Here is a 21,187-nt window from a genome sequence, read left to right as displayed (position 1 = left end):
ACGTTTCCAGAGTCATAGTTAAAGAATGGTCTTGATATTAGAACTAGTATAATCTTGTAATATAGTATTATAAAAAGTAATTTTTATTGTCACAGTAGTATCAAAATCAGTATCAAGTATCAGTCGTTTTCTTTGAAACTGTCAATCTCTGTCTCTGTCAGTCTCTCTGAATAAAAGGTGAAAAGTGCATCACAAAATAGAACAGAGCATTTTGAACTTTGGAGATATAGACAGACTAATAATAAAGGATTACTCAAACATGCATGAGCAAAATAAAACACAAATCCAGGTATGTTTTGGCATTTTTGCATTGTAATAAGGCTATGAGGTACATCTCTATTCAGTTATACAATAGGTCTGGCCTCCAATTGTTTACTTCAAATCTGCTTAGTCCATTTAGTTACCTTTAATGGGCTCTCCAAAACAATTTGGCGCACCTTGGAGGCTGTGGTCTTTGCAGATGCCTTGCACATGCACACTCAGGCATCTTCCATATAAGTTCCCACACAGCAGGGTGTGCGTAGGTTAGCGTCTGCTGTTTTGAAGCTTAATGACAGGAAAATGCAGCCAGCCCACGTCAGACCCACTACTCCCACTGAGACTTCCAGCTCAGATCTGCACATCCTCTGGTAGCTACAAGAGTCTGACAGCCAAAGAAAGCTGGCAAGAATTTACTATATACACTACATTCCCCATATTTGACAGTTACTCCCCAAACAACCACGAATGAGCGATACAAGATGTTTAATTTATCTGTTAATTTTCAACAGGCAGAGCAGGGCAAATGGGACAATCGCTCAATGATATGGCATTTAGTGAAAAGCTCAGGTAGTTTCATGCTTTAAAAGTTGCATTGGTATTTAAGTCAGATGGGTGTAGTATGAAGTCTTACTCCGGGTTGTTGTTGGCAGGGAAGAGAGTCTGGAGAGAGAGGGGAGAGCCGAGGAATGCTTTTGATGGAGAGCACTTAACAGCGGGACACAGGCTGATGTACTGCACGAGGTGGAGGTGTGTGTGCACACGCTGGGCCATGTATCACAGTGTATGCTACAGTCACAAGACTGAATGAAGATGAGACAGTTGCAGACTTTGACAGGAAGATTAGAGTGGTGGAGATCTATGCAGATTGAGGATTAGTCAGATAAATGGAGTATCAGGTTTGGAAATGCAGATGTTGTAGGCTAATTGGTGTTTTTGTTGGCTGACATCAAACACATTCAATCGAAAATGTATTTTAAAGGTGCTTTGTGTAACTTTCCTGGTAGAGCACCCATCAAATTCTTTTCTCCATATTGCATTGTCTGGAATTTTTCACAGCAAGGTATTAAACTTTTCTGTCTTCTTAAAGCACAAACCAGACAGAAGTTACAAGTCAGATCTATGGAGAGGCAACCCCGCTCATAATCAGAATGCCTTTTTTTTTTTTTAGGTATTTTTGAGCTATAAAACCATCTGCAATTGAATAAATGTAAGGTCAAGCTGTTTAATATCATACTGTGGAACATTCTAGGCAGAGAAGTAACATCTACATAGAAACAAGCAGGTGATGGTCCACCAACCTAAAAGCTACATAGTGCACCTTTAATATGAAGTTATTTAGTGTTTTCTGTGGGTCCCAAGAATTAATACATTAATACGTTAATACAACAAAGCTATGCAGGAATGAGTATCCAACATAAAGCAAGTGTGAAATCTAAATTATATGAGTATCCTGGAAACATAGGGCAAATATATGATATTCAATACAATTCCAAGTTCTATTCTTTTCTATGATCGACATTAATACAACCTAGATAGATACTTTTGCACACAGAATAAGCTTCTCTCTTTGTACTTTCAAATTCCAAATTCAAATGTTATTTTTTCATTTGCATTTTAGCTACTTTCCATGTCCTGTTCGGAAAGTCAAATCAGAAGCAACTCATTTCATCCTGCTTCCAGATCTTAATCAGTAATTTATTCAAAGTAGGACTTAGTCAATTCCATGTGCTCCAGTCATCCTTTCTTTTGGTCAAACGGAGCAAAAACTCACAGTAGTTGTACCTCCTCTTCAATTCTTCAATTCGCTCTTCACTCACTAACTCAAACTTGAACTGCCTGTTGCTGCCCCGAGGCGAGAGGCGAAGTGTCGGCTGCATTAAGTTGTCTCCTCTCCCATTGTAACCCATCCACTTCCAGGCCGTCAATAGGTCAACTACAGCTTGTTACTCTGTCTTGACAGTTAACATTGGGCCTGGAGCTATTGGGCTGAGTCTTCAACACTGTTTCAGCATGTCACACACACTTCTACGGAGTGCACTTGTCTCACTTCGGCACAAAAAGAGAAAACCACAACGCCTAGAAAAATCCGCTGAGTGTTTCTGATGGCGAAAGGATTTCTCAGCTCAAATATTCGGACATTTATGTACACCCAGCCAAAATAAAGTTTGTACCTTCTGAGTACAAGTAACATGTCAAAGATGATTTATTCCAACTTCCTTTTCCCAGCACTTATTCCTCCATTTCCTTAGTCCTTTCATTAGAACAATAATTGTTGGTTGTATTGTTCCCGCCTCCTCTGTTCTGCCCGCTACACCTGCCCAACTGTTCAAAGCTAAAGAAGATGCCTTACACAATTAGGATTACAGAAAAAAAAAACAACTTACATACTAAAAACTTACCAAACAAGTTGCGTTAAGAACATTTCTACTGGCATATGCTATAAGAAAGCAGATGTTCTAAATTAAACGCAAGATATTATTATGTTTTGTACTGAATGAAAAAGGTGCCACACCTTTTCAGATTTTTTTATTTGACACAAGTTCTAAACTTATGAAAGAATAATATCACACCCTTGTCAAATCAGAAAAAAATTAGCATAATCAAGGCTGTCCAAAAAAAACATTAGGAGTAAAGCTGCTGTTACAATAAATGATGTGTTCCAAACTACATAGGAGGAGTATAAGCAGAGCTTAATGTAAACTCCATTATGAAACACATGTAAGACTGTCTGTGGAAGACCTTGAGCCCATTACATAAATACAGATTAAAAGAAAGAAGGGAAGACTCGGGCGTATAGGGGAAACACTTGGAGAGATGAATAAAGAGTGAAACACTAATCCACACAAATAACTACCTGCTCTCATTTAGGGATTTAGCAGTGCTCTGCAGACCTGACCAAACGTGACACATTAATGACTACTTTGAATAATAGTGTGAAAGAAAGTGCCAAGCTTTAGCCAGCAAAAATAAAGCACAAAGAACTCACTATAGCAACACTTTTAACAAGTGCCTTGTTTTGCACCGCAAACAAAGACTGTAAGTTCGTGGCTGTGTCTCCTAAGGTAGTCAGACTTTCTCCCTCAAAGATGAACTGTGCAGACCTCAACTATCAATGGTCACATGCAGAACCTCAGCTTGTTTTTTTTTGAGCACAACTAAATGCCATTCACACAAATAGTCAATGAACCACATGCCCAGATGTAATAGCTCAATAAATTAAACTCATTCACCTACTACTCACCTATTTTATTTTATTATAGTTTATATTTTATTTACTATTATTATTCATTCATGTTGTATTCCTACTACTGAAGCAAATTCCAACTTTTTCAGTTTTGCAATACAACTTTTCTGATTCTAATTAGTAATTTTAACTAAGCAAAGGCAATCATGCAAAATTTACAACATGCATGTAAACATAAACTTGTAGAGCATAATAATGATTGCACAAGTATTCCCATAAAAACAGTTACAATTACATTCCATTTTCAGTTATAGAAATGTCCAATATGACTGTGTAAAAACAAGTTAAACAGCACTAGACTGGGTTGAGGGGCCAGCAGGTCTTGAAAGTAGGTCAAAGTCCAGAGGCACAGTCCCATTAAGTATCAGTGTGGGTCCTTCCTGGTCAAGATATGGCCACAAGAGGCTGGGTTACATTTAGGACCAAATCCGAGCAGACACAAACAAGCAGCAGGCACTTTGACCCCCAACCAATTACCAACAAGTCCGGCATGCTTGGTTCCCTTCCCTTGCCATTTGGTATCTACTATAACAAGTTACCAGTCCAAGATTTACAATTGAGGTATTTAGAGGATCTATTTTAGGGGTGCATAAAGTAAGAATAGACTTTTCCACTGGCGGACATGTAAACAGCTCAACTATTTTACCCAACCTTCACCAGTGACCCCTATCTATTGCTTGTAAAGCTCAAAAGTCACCCTCTGAACAGCAGCAGGGGCAGGTGTTATATGAGTGGTATTCTGGGTCAATTCACTTATTCAGTCAATGTCAAATCACTACAGAAACAGTTAAATGCAAAGTGGAACAGACAAGCACTCCATATAAACCATACTACATGATAACCTTAACATTAAGTCAAACATATTTGCTGAATGATAAGAAATGCCTCCCACTGTGTCCTTAAATCTAACCTTTATCAGCTATGTGGAGGCAGACTCAGTTAGTTATTAACAGGGGTGGTAACACACAGTCACAGCTTCACCTGCTCTAAGCACTCTGGTGATAAAGAGGTGAGTGTGTGCTATAAGGAGCCTTTCAAATTGACACAACACATATAAAGATAGGCACCTGCAAGAGGGCAGCGATTATAAACCCATTCAAATAAAGAAATGAGCACATTTTACATCAGAAATTAGAGCCACTTAACCTGAGCTATAGTTTGTCCATATCCACATAATACAGAGACCAGTTAAAGAGATATAATAGTTAAATAAACATTTAGCCTTAGAGAACAATAACAACAATAGTAACAATAATCGAAATATTGTGATATCGTATCGTCAAAGTTCTCACAATAATATCGTGAACCCGACCATCACAATATATCGAATTACAAGTCTCTTTGCTTAAATTAAGAGTTATGGAGCAGCAATAGCTAAAGAAAAGACACAGGGAACTACATATACCATGATCCTTTGCTTCATTTCAATGCAAACTACATGAAGAAAGTTGTAAATCTTAGTTCTTTGGATTAAGGCTTGTTAAAGTATTTTAAGAGGAAAAAGCAGCATATTAACAGTTTTATTAGCCTCCACAAAATATCACAATAAATATCGTACTGTGAGGTTTATACCGTGACGATATCGTATCATGAGACTTGGATATCGTTACACCTCTATTTAGCATAAATCAAAATACAGCCCTAACTTCCATTAGGTAAAGAGTAGTAGTGAGTTAAGTTGATCCACAAAGATTCATGATTCTGAAATTTGTCGAGTCTAAATCTATATAAATATAGGAAGCAGAGACAGAACTAATTTAAGACTAAAATAAAATAAGGCAAAATATACAACTAAAAATGGACAGAGCTAACTAAAAATTCATAAAAACTAATGCTAATAAATATACAACTGAATCCTTTCTGTACGTGTATGCCACATAAACATAACTTTAGATTACGATATCAATTCAATCTTATAACTATAGGATAAACAACTGTCAAATTATAATTGACACTAGTGTTGTTTTTTCATTTGTGCTTCACCACCCCACGCATTTCCTTCGACCCACTGCCTCCTCCTCCACCTGTGAGTTTTCTGCTTGGTTGGGTGGGGAGTCCAACATTCCAAGCATGCAGAGAACATACACAGTCGTACCCCTCTCCCACATTCCTCACCAATCCTGAGCCGTGACTAAGTCCATTTGTTCAGCTCAGGTCAGTGTCTCATCAGAAAAAGACTGGGGATTAACCCAGAGAGGCTGGCCTGGATGCATTTTAACTTCTTCGGTTATCTCCCCTTGTTGACTGACATCTCAAAGTCTGGCTAAGCCTAAAAAGAGACGAGGGCTGCTACACATGCAGGTAAAGTGGTACATGAAGCCATAACAAAGGTATTGTCACTTGGCACAGAGACAACAGAGGTTAATATAGCTGAAGATTGGCAAGATTAATCTATTATTACTGGAGGTTAAGCTTCAAATAGAAAAAATAACAAACCAAAATGCAAGTACTGACAAATGTGCCAATAGTGGCTGTAGGCCTGTCACGATAACAAATTTTGAAGTATGATATCATGCTGAAGTAAATATAGATGATACACGATCATATTGAAACCAATTTATGCCATAGAAACAATAACCCAAGCGCAAATGTAAACCACAAAAAATATTTTCTAAATCTACAATATTGTTAAAGAAAAACATGTGCTGCAATAAATAAACAGCAGATTGAAACACTTTAATACTTAGTTTGCCTCTGGAATAAGTCATAGTTATACAATAATACATTATATTGTTGCGTCTTTTCATCTACGAACAATTAACCGATAACTGGCCTAAGTGGCTGCAAGTAAATATGTAGGATTAGGTATCATAGACAAAAAAACTTAACATATATCAGCTTAGCTTCTGAAAATATTACATTCATGAATCATATATAGTTTTTTGGTATAGTTGATGCAAGTTAGGATTCAGATGCCATTATAGTAAGCTGCCATGCTGATGAAAATAAATACACAGTGCCAATGAAATTTCCTCCAGGCTAAAAAAATTTGACAAAGTGTGCCTCAACTGAGTGAATGTACAAAATATTACTATTAACTGAATACTATAGGTGTGAATCCAGACTTCTGCACACTTGTTATGGTTAAGGATAAGTAAGAGTTAAAGAAGCTAAACCCTGCCACGTGGAGTTAGTAAAGTAAGGGTGATCAGCAGATAGATATATAACTAGATTATTCTTGGTCTGTGTCCAAGACTGAGGCACAAAGATTGACAAGATGAGACAGAGCCAACTGTAAAGATGATCTATTGCAGAAATCACTTTCATCTTACACAAAAGGTTTTAGACATCGCAAGCCATATCCCAATCATAACAAACATTTTCAAAGATGCTTTTAGTAATTGTGGATAAGGCTTTGTGTATATTTGCCTAAATCTGATGGAGAGGCAGAATGAAAGATTTGTCACAATATTGTTGAATTCACTGCTAGAAAATGATTGTTTAGCTTTTGATTCATCCGGTATGAGAAAACATCCTTTCCTTGGACCCCTCCTATAAACTACATGTGCGTGTCCCGGAGCTGAGCAGCGGTCGCCATGACGCACAGTGAGCCAAGAACAGAGAGGGAGAGGTGTTGATGGAGAGGGGACATTCGCTCACACAAGCTGCTCCAAAATACCACCTGAAATAAATCACTCATCGTGTCACTTGTACCTGTCCGAGTGCGCTAATCTCCAGTCTCTCGTAGTGTGCTTTGGTCATGTCTTATTCCTGTTTGAGTTTCATCAGACTACAATTTCAATGGAAGTTTGTGTCTGCTTTAATTACAGTGAGGTAATGGCCAATAGTTAACCTCAGGAAAAAAAACAGCATGATTTTGAAAAACTAAATAAATGAAAGAACACATAAATATTGAAATTGTTTGACATATTTAATTCATCGTGCCAATATATTCAATACACCAAAGACGTCCACTGCGCCACAAACAATGCAAGTTTTCTGAAGAACAAAACATACTTAATTTCACATGTTTTGCTTGGATTAAAATGATTTATTAGCCAATCAACAACACAATGTTCAACTTTCACTTTTACCAAGCACATTTGTTACACCAACAGCCAAATATCTACAGTTTTACAAATGGCTACCATGTTTTAAAATCTACCCACATGAAGTCCAACACATTACAGCCACGTTGTGTTAACTATAAAACACACACCGCAAAAGTTCCACCTAAAATCTAACTATCCTGAATGAGTGCGTCCTAGTTTGACTCAGCCTCTCCATTTCCCACCCAGTCCCAGTGCCTTTGTAAAACGTCAGACACTGCAGTTAAATCCCAGAAAGCAGTCCACAAGTACTTTTGTTAATTAGGCGTGGAAGAATAGGCCTGTTGTGTCCCGGTGTGATAATGGTGCCAGCACAACAGAGGGATTACCAGCGGATAATGTATGCTGAGCTGACCAGTGTGACGAAGCCTGCAGAGGGTAATAATGAACCCAGCAAACATGGCCACACCACAGTGCTGTAGGCTGTACTGTTATATCTATCACTGTTTAATGCTATTACTGCTTTGGCTCTCTAATGAGGTTTGGTGTTAATAGTCATGGCAACTAACAAGAGTCCATCCTGCTTTGGTCCAGGGCATTTCCAAGCCACTTCCTCCTTATCGTATTCAGTTTTAAAATGTTAAAATGTTGCCAATGGTCAGAAGTTTTCATTAACACTAAATCTATGGATAGGCTCTGGTTAAGAGATCGCAAAACCAACATGAACCAATTAGTTGTGAGCAAAATTACATGTGACTCGTTTAACTCAAACTTTTGGTGCTTGCATTCACTTTTTTTTTCATTTGGATCAATTGAAAAGTGTTACTTAAGCTGAAAAAGCAAAGTTTCCAACAGGGAAAATATAATGTATCTTACTTTTTATTTCTGTCAATAAGTGTAACAGCTATGACCAGTAATAATTTCTGGGCAGACATATAAACAACCATAGTCTGAATGAGACAAATGAAAAAGGTCTGCATTTGCAAGTCAATACAAACGGGTCTACCAACCTAAAAATATGAGTGTCCACACAACAGTGAGTGTGTCCCTTGTCCCTGTGTTTTGGACGCCCACCCCCAGCTCTCTCACAGCCCTCTCACATTCCCTCAGCAGTATGGATTCCACATCGACAGCTGGCACTGGGGAACCATGGCATTTGTCTGTCCCTCTCATGTGTACGCTATGCTTTTAATTTCATGCTACACTTTACCATAGACTGCATGTCACCTAGCAGTTTTTGTTTTTTTGGTGCAGCTGCAGTGGGTAATAACTTCAGCCCTGGAAATCTATTGAATATTTAAATATTAAGTAAAATGCTAAGAGGACATTGCAGTGACATTAGTTATGTCACTCATTATTATGTTCTAACTACAGAAGCTCAAAAAAGCTATTCCCACTGGCACTCACCTTAACATCCTGCCTGATCAGCCTCAACTTCCTGGGGTCATGGGTCACCTGTACTCCTCATAAACAATGACAAAGAATGTCCCCGGCTGTCCATAACACGTCAGTCATATTTAATGGGGGTATTTCTGGTTGCCGTTCTTTTATTTTCAAGTGATTCTCTGAGGTGCACTCACTCATATTTGCCCCTAGGAGTTGCATGGCCCCTCACCAAACCCAATCTGACAGAGGGGAGCCCAAAGAAAACAAGGGTCGCTGTCTCCTGTCCCGGCTATCACCTTTCAACATCTCATTTGTAACGCCATCAGGAATAACAGCTGGAGACTGTGGCAGGGGAGAAGGGGGCTCCAAGGGGTCTGCCGAACATAAGGGGAGAGGCAGCCCCAGACAAAGAAAGTGGCAGAGGAATTAAAGCGGCAGAGAAGACACAGGCCAGGGCAGGGATAAAAAGACACACATCAACAGATATGTACTGTACAATATTACATACAATGCTGACAATTGATCTTAATCTTATAAAATATGAATATGTGATTCTTCAATCCCTACATATGCCACAGACTACTTAAATGTATTCCCAAATCAAGTTAAACCATCAGAGTTTTAAAGCATATTGTTGAACTAATCACAAACTATGGGATATTATACAGTGTACAAACATGCAAAGTTGTTTTGTCATGTATTAGTGTGCATAATTTTCAATATTTTGTGAGGCAGATTCACAGTGAGACAGAGGCTACACCGTTATTATTCTATTACTCTAAAGTGCTAAAATAAGCTATAACTGATAAGTCTTGTGTCGCTGCTCATTGTGGCTAACACTGCTGATAAAGTGCCTTTTATAAAGCCCTAATTTCACGGCTCCTTATCAGTGGTGCTGGAGCCTTATGTCATGTCCATCTTTGTGACAGAGGTCAGAGAGGGGGACAGAGCAGAAAACAGCAGATAAACCAGTGAAAGCAGAATGGGCTTCCTGGTGTGTTGTTATAGTCTCCTCCAGAGCTGGCATGTGCTTTCTCTGACCCCCCTCTCCAGCCCCACACTCCTGACCCCTCCCCTCTCTGCTGCACACTGCCCTTTGACCCACAGTGCTGCAGCGCTGACCAAACATACCCCAACCCCACCGAGAGCACAATACAGCAGTGTGGCGCCTGCTCACAGGGGAGAGCAAGGAGGCCACTGTACCACAACCAGACTCTAAGCAGGGAATTGTTCAAAGTATTCAAATCAGTGTAGAGTAAAAGTTTTAAGATGTGCAAAAAACTTGCGCATTAGTTCAAAAACAACTGACTTATTTTTATTTCTGAATTCAGCACTGGCCCAAAGATGTAATTTGTGTATCCAGATCCCAGCATTTATGCACTTGCTCAATTAGATATTTATTAGGGATGTAACAATAACTGAAATATCATGATATTGTATCGTCAAAAGCCTCACAATAATATCATGAGGCATCACAATATATCGAATTACAAAATCCTTTGCTTAAATGCATTGTTTTATAGTAACAATACCTAATAAACATCGGAAACTACATATCCCATGATTCATTTCAGCACAGACAACATGAAGCAGTTTTTACTTGAATTCTTGGGATTATGACAGTAATAATTCACACCAAAATTTTGTCAGGGTATTTTAAAAACAAAAAGCGTCCTATCTACAATTATATCAGCCTCTCAATAATATCGTAATAAATATCATACCGTGAGATGCATATCATGATAATAGATACCGAGAGATTTGGATATCGTTACATCCCTAAGATCTGCTTTGCAATTTCCCATAGTATGATCTTAAAGTTATTTATCTCCATGGAGACAAGATAAGTTACAGGTCACATTTGTGAAGAAGTAACCCTGATAAGAGTAAATTTGTGCTTTTCAATGTATTTTTAAATTTAGTGGCAATTTCAATTAAAGTATGCCATACTGTTCTATTCCAAGAAAAGTATTAACATCCCTTTGGAGACTGACAAGTTACATCCTGAGTGACATGCCAAGTGACATTAGTGATCCTTTAAAATCATTCCTTTGCATCATGATAAAATTTATGCAATAAATTTTGTCCACTTTGTTTTCCCACCATTCCTCTAGACAGCCTGCACCTCGCCCCCTGCACACAAATCCAAATTTCACATCATGGTGACACCAACATCCCCCACGGCAAAGACATCCAGACAGCTCCATTACTACCCCACCATTAGCAAAGTCAAAGCAAACAGTGGCTTTATCTAAATGTGTCCTAATAGCTTCTAACATTAACAGGCCTTGTAAAAGTCAGAGCAGAGTATAGTTTGGTCTGGAGTAACCACCTCTTGCATCATCTGTCAGACTGGGTGCATTTTGTCACACAACACTGCGGTGATGTCACACGCAAACAAAGCACTTGTCACTTAACATACAACATAACCTGTCTGTACACTGTCAAAACAATTAGTCAGGATTATAAATGTACTTTAGTTGATGGGAGACAGTTATGGTCTGCTTCTGGGTAACCACTAATTCAAGCAAGTCAACATTTGGCTCGGACACAATAGGGTTTAACAAGGGGGAACTAACAGAGTCATTTGTTCCATTTGGAGCCCCTCTTTGTGTTTTAATCACTGTGTAATCAGGACACACGCAGCACACAAGCTCTGCTCTGTCTCTTTTATTCAAGAACAAAAGGAGAACAGAGGGTAATTACAATATATAAACCTTCTATAACATCATAAACCATTTGAGGTGACAGAGCAAGGCTTGTCTCAAAGACAGGGCTATGAGCTTATGGGACAAAATATACACTGTTTACAGAAGTCTAAACAGAGTAGTGTGTGTTAGTGTGGTATTGGTACTTTCTTGATCTGTTTCTAGTCCTTTTTTAGTTGAGGCTTTCACTTTAGGATCACATATTTGAGACTTGTTTTAGGCCTAATTTAGATCTGCTTTGTCATGGTTTGTTCTTGTTTTACACCTGCATTAGTAGGGGTGTCTTCCAGGCTTTGGGAAGATCTTTTTTAAACATCCCTTTAGCTCTATTAAGACTGGCATCAAAAAGGAAACATTTTGTAGACAGATTTCTGAAGTCAAATATATTCTATTAATATGAGACTGTTGGAGAAGCTTTAGAGAGCCCCAGTGCTAAAACAAATATGGGCAAGGCTGACCTCTATTCTTTCTGGGTGACAGTCAGTGGCCCGGCCCTTCTCCCCATGGGTCGTATAATGGTTATCGGCATGTCAAATGGCATTTACGACACCTAGCTGTGACTCAGAACACATAGCAGCAGCAACAGCGCTTGAGCGATCTCTGCCTATTTACAATGAGGTAAACTTGTGTGTTTGAGCATCTGTCTGTGGTATGCATGAGTTTATTCTACAAGGACTTGAGATGCGCTCATTCTCCACCTAAGCCCCTGCAGTCTTCGAATAAGCCCAGCTTCTTCTGCCACAGCCACCACAATGTTATGGATTTCCCAGCGTAATAACATGGTTAATCAGAGCTTAACTGAGACAGCTTTCATTTAGAGCTCAGTGTGTGGGCAAATACACTGCTGGAAAGGAAAGACTTTAAATTCATATTACATCTGCAGCAGCAAATCTCAGTCGTGCGACACAATTACAATATTATATTTTAGTGTTTTGATTAGTTTTAAAATTGTTAAAAACTACTTATACCATTAGTAAAATGTTTCAGTTTCTTTCATTACTGTTGTCTAATACACTGTCATTCCTCAACTATGTGACCAGGTTTATAAAAACAAACTTTCTGAATGATAAAAAAAAAAGCTGTTTTTAGTACAGCTTGACTTGAAATCACCATTTTTGCTTCAAAAACAATGGCATGATTATTATTATTTCATCCTTACAATCATATTGTGACCTAAACAATCATGATTATTGAGTAATTGAATAATCTTGGCATTCCTAATTACAACCAGCCCATTCATTTAACATTTGGTACATTTGGCACAGATAACTTCTAGCATCCACACTATTTCACCATCACAGGTATATTAATAAAGCGTTCATTAACTCCTTGCAATAAAAAATAGCAAAAGTGATCCAACTATAAAGCTCAAATTTCCCCAAAACTCAACTACATCCCTAACTATCAGTTAGCACTAGTTTGCTAATTACATTCCCTGGTTATGAGAATGTGAGACAGGAGGGTGCTAAAAAGCTGTGGTGCGTGTCTCTGTGTCTACATCTGTTAAAACATTTTATGGAGAGTATTTCTGACCGCTATAAGTTTAGCATCTCAGTGTATGTTTGTTTATGCCTACTTTGCACATATACAATTTGTAGCACTGTTGAACTTCTTCACTGTTCCTCCTGCTTTGTTCTGATATTGGGTGGTCTATAGCGCGATCACCTGGAAGGCATTATAATGTTTAGGAAGAACTGTATCATGGAACCACAAAGGCAAACCTGTGCGCATCACCCCTCTCTGAATAAACAAGGGAACCTACATCAGCATCTTGGAAAAAACAACAAAGACCCATCAGAGTAAATACGACTCATTCCAACAAAATACAGATTGCCGCTTTGCCATTCGTTCTATAGCATCTGATACACACATGCTTAACCGTCACATGCTCCAATTAACCTGTACACAACTGAAATGTTAGTATTGGTTTTATCACCAGCAATACTAAAAGGATTATCACAACTAGACTAAATTTATCACATGATAAGTTTCACAAGATTTAGTTAGGCCTGCCCAGATTAACTGAACAGTGGACACATGCATAGTATATGGTCCAGATGGTATTTTTTCAAACTTTGCGGGTGGCTAACTTGCATTAACTCTTGAAACAGTAAACTAAAATAGTCCTATGTTGACCTTCAGTTTTGAGCTCTGTGCTGTACAGTGAAGAATGCTAGTCTATCAGCTGCTCTGTCTCATGCCCCAACATACACAGACAGACACACAGAAGCCAGACACTCATTCAACACTGGGATTGCGTAAGCATTTGCAGTGGAGTTCTTCATATCTCTGTATAATATTTTAATTTTCTTACAGTGTTATACTTATTAGAGAACCTTTAATAGTCCAGCAATGTGAAAATTGTAATGTTGCAATACAAAGTACAAGAAGAGAAAGAACAAAATAGACAATATGCAAAAATAAAACTGTTGAAAATATACTTAAATCATAAATAATTGAACTAGAATATTATAACATACTTTAGTTAAGATTCAAAAAGGCACAGTGCAAGTAAAGTCAGACTATAAGGCTATCAATCAAAAGTAAATAGGTCAATAGAATAACTGTATGTTTTCGATTGCTTTCGATGCATAAATGTCCTCAAGTGTCCTTATGGCCTTAGGCTTATTATTGTTCTTTGTTTCGGCAGTTGCCACGGCAAGCCCACCTTCAGTTAACATTATTTTCCCTGGAACAGCACAGTAGTCTCCACACTAATATTAATTGTACTCTAAGGCAGTTCAAGTGAAGTGGAAAATGGTTGAAGCCAATGAAAACAGTCAATTTTTCAGTCTATTGTTTTATATAAATATTGTTTGAATAAAGTTAAGTAAAATGTCAATAATAGTGGTCTATTATTTTTAGTATTATCTATCATTACTTCATTAAAATGCACTGGATAAATGGATGGATTAATTTTGTTGAGCTGAAATGATATGTAATACCCTGCATATGCCCCCTGGGCACTAACTGAACAGCATCTATCAATCTAATCATACGCAGATAGAAGGTAGGCTATATTATTCAATGAGCAAACAATTGCTCAGCAATCAACAGTCAAAGATGACAGATCAAAACCACAAAATAACAATGACATGGCAGCCACTGTACTCAGATAACTTCCAGCTGTTTCTGTATAATCTACACATATAATTCATTCAACTGATATAAAACAGACAACAAAAATGTCTGCCTATGCCTTTTAGAAATTCAATACGGATTTAAAACCAAGCCACTGGGTTTCATTGTATTGTGTAAGGCACTCTTGGCCTCACTGCTATTCTCTGTCCACAACTTTACCTTCTATCAGAGCATTCTTTATGTAACTGTGCCTTATAACCACATGATGTAACTGAGATATAATCAAAATAACTATTGTTAATATTATTACTGTCATTATTGAAATCAATTTTATTTAAAAATCTACTTTGCAGGTTGAAATGAGGTGAGCTATCATTTTAAAAAAAATCTGACAATTGGCCATTAGACATGTCCCTTGATTGCCCAACCTCTGCATCAGAATTCCAACATATCATTTGTAACTTGTTGTTTGTTTTTCTCACTAGTGTCTTTTTCAAACACTGCCCACCTCCTGTCATTGCACCGGTCCCACAGAACCCTCACTGCAGAACACAGGAGGGGGGAGGAAGTGCTGTGGCACTGCACAGCAAACATCCCTAATAGGCTAATCTAATCTCATCTCTTTGCGGTCTATGGCTCCATGTTTACTTTCTGCCCCGTGTCTGTGTGTCTGTGCGCTGGTTTGGCCTCGCTTCACTGAATGCAGCTTTGTTCCCACTGAAAACTCATCATTGGTGTGATCTGGGGAACGGGCGCCAACTCTGCAACTGTCTGCCTGTTGCGCTGTACGCTGGGAACTGTCCCCATCTCCACTGTACAGGCCACATCCTGAGCCTTGTCTCATAATGGAATGAGGCATCTATTATACTTGACTCTGAACCATGAGTTATCAAAAACTCTCTTGCACAGAGATATAGCAGTTAAACCAACCAATTGTACACCAGAAATTAGAAATACCTGTATAGTGTTACTTTGTATTTTGAGGTACTGTTAAAATGAATTCAGGTAAGAGCAAATTACCTCTAGCTGCACTGGACATCAGAACCATCTCTAACACCAGAAGAAAGACCCAAAGAAAGTCCATTTTAGATCCCTCGAAGAAGAACACTCAGCCTCTTCAATCTGAAATGTGAAAGAGGAAAAGTAACACAACATTTACAAAAAAATCTAATTTCCAGCATTCATAGTTATCATCAACCATAATACCAGATCATGCAAAGAGAAACATCCAAAAATGACACAAACCCTACACATGGCACACAATAAAAATTTAACTAGGGCACTCATGGCTTCAGAAACATATTACAAAAGACATGGATCAGTACTTGAACCTGAGTGTGAATTCCTTTATAATCTAAGCAGAGACTGGATCTACTATTATTCTAATAGATTTATTCTGACCACCTGCCAGAATGCCAATGCTTACAGTGGTTTTAATCTTTCTGTCTCATCAGTTATCCTCAGGACCATAACTTACATCGTCACTGCTTGTTCTGTATCTTTGAACTACATCCACCTCTCCTCAGAAGTGATATTACAATTTCGTTTAGACACGTTCTTCTTTATTATGAATTCTTTGTTGTAAACTGTTGCAAATAAATCACAACATGGATGGAAAAAAATATTTTTGCTATATTCTGGTATAGTTGAGCTGTAAGTGAAAGATGTTCGTCAAAAAAATCTATCAAATAAACAAACTAAAGCAAAAAGACAAGAAAATAATAATGAGTCGCTTATGTTAGTAATGTATAACAACATACTATTTGCTTATTCTCACATAATTGTAGTTGTAACACTTAATTAATGCAGCATAAATTAATAAAAACAAAAACACCTAGTTTGATCAATTAAAAAGTTCACTTAGACTACTTAGTGAAGTTACACTAATAAAGTTTACCTTATATTTCCAGCAATGATGACAAATTTGAAGTTCTTCACCAGTTGACCACATGCACCATGCCGTGAAGGTCCACCACACGTCCTCCTCCTTTGCCCTAACTTTATTTCCCTAAACTTATTTTACGAATTAAACGCTAAATAGATCACAAATTACATAAACGCGCGTCTCTCGCCCAAGCAAAACAATTACTCGAGTAAAATCAACAGGAAAAAATATATACAAAAGAGAACATAAGCAAGAAAATCCAGCGTATAAAGTGAAATAAAACGGATAGGTCAAACACGTGAGCGCCGTAGTAGATTTCTGAATGACAGTCCGCTTACCACTCCGAGAGAGAAGATCAACACAAGACAATAGTTTTATCTACCCTTTACACGCATTACGTAAAATTTTCGGACAGCACAGGCATGGAAGTAAGCCCAGGGGTTGTCCACTTTGCCTCCAGCAGCGGTCCACAGTCCAAACTTGAGCCGCAGGCGAGAAAGTAAACTCCGAGGACGGTCAGTCTCAGCAAGAAACTTTCCGCCAATCAGAGCACAGGCCAATCAACCAGGCAGCCAATCAGAAAGCAGAATGGTGCTGGACAAATGTGGGGCGCTTTGGGGAGCTCAGATTTACAGATTTATCACATTTATTAATTATACACGTTACATAGATTATTCGATATAATTAATGAAAAAATAAATACAGTATTAGCGGTTGCTGTATTGAAAGTAGGCTTGTGCACCAGAATAGGAGATATGCGTTACTTACTCTGATTTAATTAACTGCTCAAAACTACAATCCAAATAATTTCACTCACAGGTTTAGTCTCCTCAGAATAATCTGATACGCAGCATATCGGTTGATTCGGAGTTGACTTATTTACTTCTTACAATAAAGTGTAAGCGAATACATCTTTGCTGGAGACGGTTTGAGGATCTGATCGGATCAGATGTGAATCAACACTGCCACCCTGTGTCGCTCTTGCAACATTTCACCCATTTCTCACCTCTTAAGGATGCAGGCTTCAGCGCAAAGAATAAAAAATAGTTAGCAATTAAAAGAAGCTTAAACATAGGTTACATAAATAAAGGACACTCGGCACAGACCAGGTTAAAATGTGTTTGTGTGTATTTTATTTTTGTTGTTGTTGTTTTTTGTTCTTAAGATTTTCGTTGCAGTGGTCTGACTGAAATATACCAAAATAGGCCTATAATTAAGGTGAAAATACTGACGATATTTGATGATACAGTAAAATAGATCTACCTGTATGTCTCAGGCACGACGTCTTAGCCCAGATTTCCTCACTAACAGCGCCATCTGCTGCTGCTGATGATGCAAAAGTTCAACGTTTCTCTGAATAAGGTAATTTAAGTCTGTAATTTAGCACAATTCTCTATCCAAGACGCTGACATTACTCTTGAAATTACATTATTCTCCAAGGCTAATTTAGTTTTTACCACAACCATCTGTCAGAAAGAGACTTTTTGGTTGTTTTTATTATACCTTTAAAGTTTTGGAACGTACCTTGTTAAAAAAAAAAAAAAAAAAAAAAAAAAACAGAGAGAGAGAAATAGGACTATTATATGTCTTGTAAACATCACGTTAGCCTTTATAGAATTAATTGTTAACCAAAAGTAGGTCTCGGTCTGTAGACCTCTTTTCTCTTTTCTTTTCCAAAATCTACCAATAAACAATAAAGATGACATTACCAAGCCAATTAGCCAACCTGTGGAGAGATCTGTTTTTTTTTTTTTTTTTTCGTTTTTTTCCCCAGTAATTTCAGTAATCAGTAATTTAATAAGTTCAAGATAGATAGGTTTAATGTGATACTGTGTAACATTTTAAGCAAATTTATAACTCCATGGAGAGAACAAGGTGGCGGACGCTCCACCAGTAAAGTTACATAGTGCCCCTTTAAGTAGAGTTGACTGGTGGTGAAGTGTGAGGAATAGCAGAGTATTGTCTATGGCTGAGATCCAGTTCTATGGCTTTAACCGCTGTGTTTTAGTTCTGCTTGTCCAACCTCCCCTGATTTTGACAGGAGCCTCCGTGGCCAGCAAAAGGCAAGCTGCACATTTCCCAGCATTCAGACGTATGACTCCTAAGACTTATGGAAAAAACACCTACCCTCAAACCAAAACGTGAACAATTGAGGTGTGTGCCAGTAGAGGGTAGCAAAGTATAAAGGAAGCAGGGAAAAAGATCAGCGTAATCTATTTCATTTGCAATCTTAATCCAGAGGCACTAAGCAGCATCTGTCAAATCACACACATAACTAACTACTCAGTTTCTCAACTTATTGAAACAAAAGTGTCTTATTTGATAATCACAATTGGGTAACTTGTTAGTGATAGTCTAATTGGTAATCAAGAGACTGAAAAACATGAATGGTTCTTTCCTGGAAATAACAGTGTTTAAAATGTCCTTTCCAGTGCAGAAACTGTAACCAATGCTGCAGTGGATGTTGTGTTTATGTAAGTGATGGTGGTGCTCAGATGAAATAAATAATGGCCTGTAGCACTTTGAGAAACTTCAAACTTGTACCGCTCAAAAAAGCTGTTTAAAAAATTTCTTCACTTTGGGTCACCAGTACCTCTATGACCGACACACAACCCAAAATGAGCAAATGGCAATCACAAGTATGCAAAATGAGGCTAAAATAGAATGCTTATAGAGGATTATAAATTGTCACAGGGAGCCAAGTAAATATGTAAACATGGGAAGGGGTGGGGGGTACATGCCATAAATACCAAGAGCACCTCATGGGACCCCTTACCCCCCTTACCCGCTTCATAGAAGAAAAAAAATGACAAAACTGTTCTGATGAGAATTTGATTTCTTAATTTCTATATTTTTCAATTGAAATTGTAAGCACAGTTAGTCAACAAAGACATTTTGCACTTTTTAATTAGACAAAAGCATTCTGATTTAAACCACAGCCAATTAAAGGGACAGGAAACAGTTGGAAAGGTCAAAGCATTGAATGCCTTGGCTCTGAAACCTGTTAAGTCTTTTAAAGGGATTTTTCAGGGGTCACTCACTCATCATGCTTTTCATTATGGTGCCGGAGCAGTAATGATTTCCCATAGGGTTAGAGTTGGGTTGAAAAAGTCCTGCTGTAAAATCCATAGTCAGTCCATTCGGTGACACCTGGTGGCCCCTGGAGGCACTGTAAGAAAGCGCTTTTGTTTTCATTTGCTTCTGTCTGTGTTTAGCTCTGTTTTCTTTAAGCATAATGAAGGTCAGAGAGTGGTGCTCCATGAATAGCTCTGCTCTCTGTTGGGGCATGCTTGTTTTCATTATTAAAGTTTTACCCAGCTTCAGTCAGTGCGAGGGGGCATTTATATTTTGCAGGCGCAGCGAAATGTCACATTGAATCTGTAAGCTTTGTTTTCAAAAGGTCATAATTAGCCAGTAGTTTTGAAACAATTATGCCCAAAATTGCACCAATTTCCCTCCAAGAGAAAACATAGAATTAGTCTTTTGCAACTGAGTGGTGCTATGCCTATGTGTGAGACATTTGTGGTTTGATCTTGTACCATTCTTACTCCCCAACCTGGTATCAAAAGTATCTCGGCTCTGTCAACAACTAAAAGCAGAGTGAATGTGGCCTACCAAGCTTTGTCTAAACAGTTGTTTCGGTGGGACAGTTTATTAGTCTTATTTGTGGCACTATCTCAGGTAATTACCCATTGGCAGGCATGTGGACACTGTGCACACCAGGGAAATTAAATGCCAGCTGTCGCTAAAATGAGAAAAGTTGCTTATTATCTCTACCATCCCCAAACCCATTAAAATGTAGTCCAAAAGTGAACTGGCCAAAAAAAAAAAAAAAAAAAGGAAAGAAGAAACTTTTTTTTTTTTTTTTTTAAATGTAACTCTTTTGCAGGAATAGGACTTACAATTTCAGAAAATTGTGGGGAGTACTTTTCACTTTCAAGTTATTTATGTTATATTGAAATATTATGTTTACAGATAAGACCTTTGTCAGTCTGACTTAGAATTTTTATTTGGATTCATTGCTTAATATTTAAAGATATTATTTATATTTTGGCAAGGTTAATATAAAAGAGTATAACTTAGATGTGCCATATGTTATCAGGTAGAATGAGTGTATGAGGTTTTCGACTTGCGTGTTGTCTGGTAATTTTGATTTGACAGCACTCTCTATGTTTTATGTTGTTGTTTATAATATCCATGCAGAATATGGTGTACATATGTGTGCTTATGGTAATGGTATGGCGGTCTCACCTCAAGTCTGAACCCAGCGTATATATTGCCACAGGGAGGGTTGGCCATTTATGGAGGAATTCTGTAATTTTGAAAACTGTGGTTAGAGTTTCACTCTTTTTAACAAGCTAGTTTGGGCACTGATAATGGAAAACGGCTGCAGAGAGCAGAGAACACGAAAGGGAGATTTGGCCTCCCTTAAATTCACTTCCCATTTCTCAAAATATAATTTTTGTAGTGTGGGTTTGAATTATCATGTCTGTGCTATTAAATATGTCCAAGGCAAGAGTGAGAGAAATTCAACAAAACTCTAGAATGAGTCAGAGCAAAATGTGAATATTTGTCTGTAATTGTTTTACATTCACTGGGGGTTGTATATCTTGACTCATTCAACTTAGCTGGT

The 21,187-nt window shown here is 38.0% G+C and overlaps 1 protein-coding gene across 1 annotated transcript in view; it reads right to left on the bottom strand.

Annotated features, from left to right (window-relative positions):
- Nucleotides 1-16,813, bottom strand: part of fgfrl1a (fibroblast growth factor receptor like 1a) — a 50,041-nt gene extending 33,228 nt beyond the window's left edge. Inside the window, exons 1-2 of the mRNA XM_020923464.2 lie at nucleotides 16,567-16,813; nucleotides 15,690-15,791 (exon numbers count right to left, since the gene is read on the bottom strand). Of these exons, the coding sequence (XP_020779123.1) occupies nucleotides 15,690-15,753 (64 nt within the window). The 5' untranslated portion in view covers nucleotides 15,754-15,791; nucleotides 16,567-16,813. The remainder of the gene's footprint in view (nucleotides 1-15,689; nucleotides 15,792-16,566) is intronic.
- Between the last annotated feature and the right edge of the window lie 4,374 nt (nucleotides 16,814-21,187).

The sequence above is a fragment of the Boleophthalmus pectinirostris genome, unplaced genomic scaffold (assembly GCF_026225935.1).
Source record: "Boleophthalmus pectinirostris isolate CB_2022bp ecotype Guang Dong unplaced genomic scaffold, ASM2622593v1 HiC_scaffold_23, whole genome shotgun sequence".
In the NCBI taxonomy this organism is placed as follows: domain Eukaryota; kingdom Metazoa; phylum Chordata; class Actinopteri; order Gobiiformes; family Gobiidae; genus Boleophthalmus; species Boleophthalmus pectinirostris.
The sequence above is the reverse complement of the archived record's forward strand: the minus strand, read 5'-3'. Positions and strand labels throughout refer to the sequence as shown.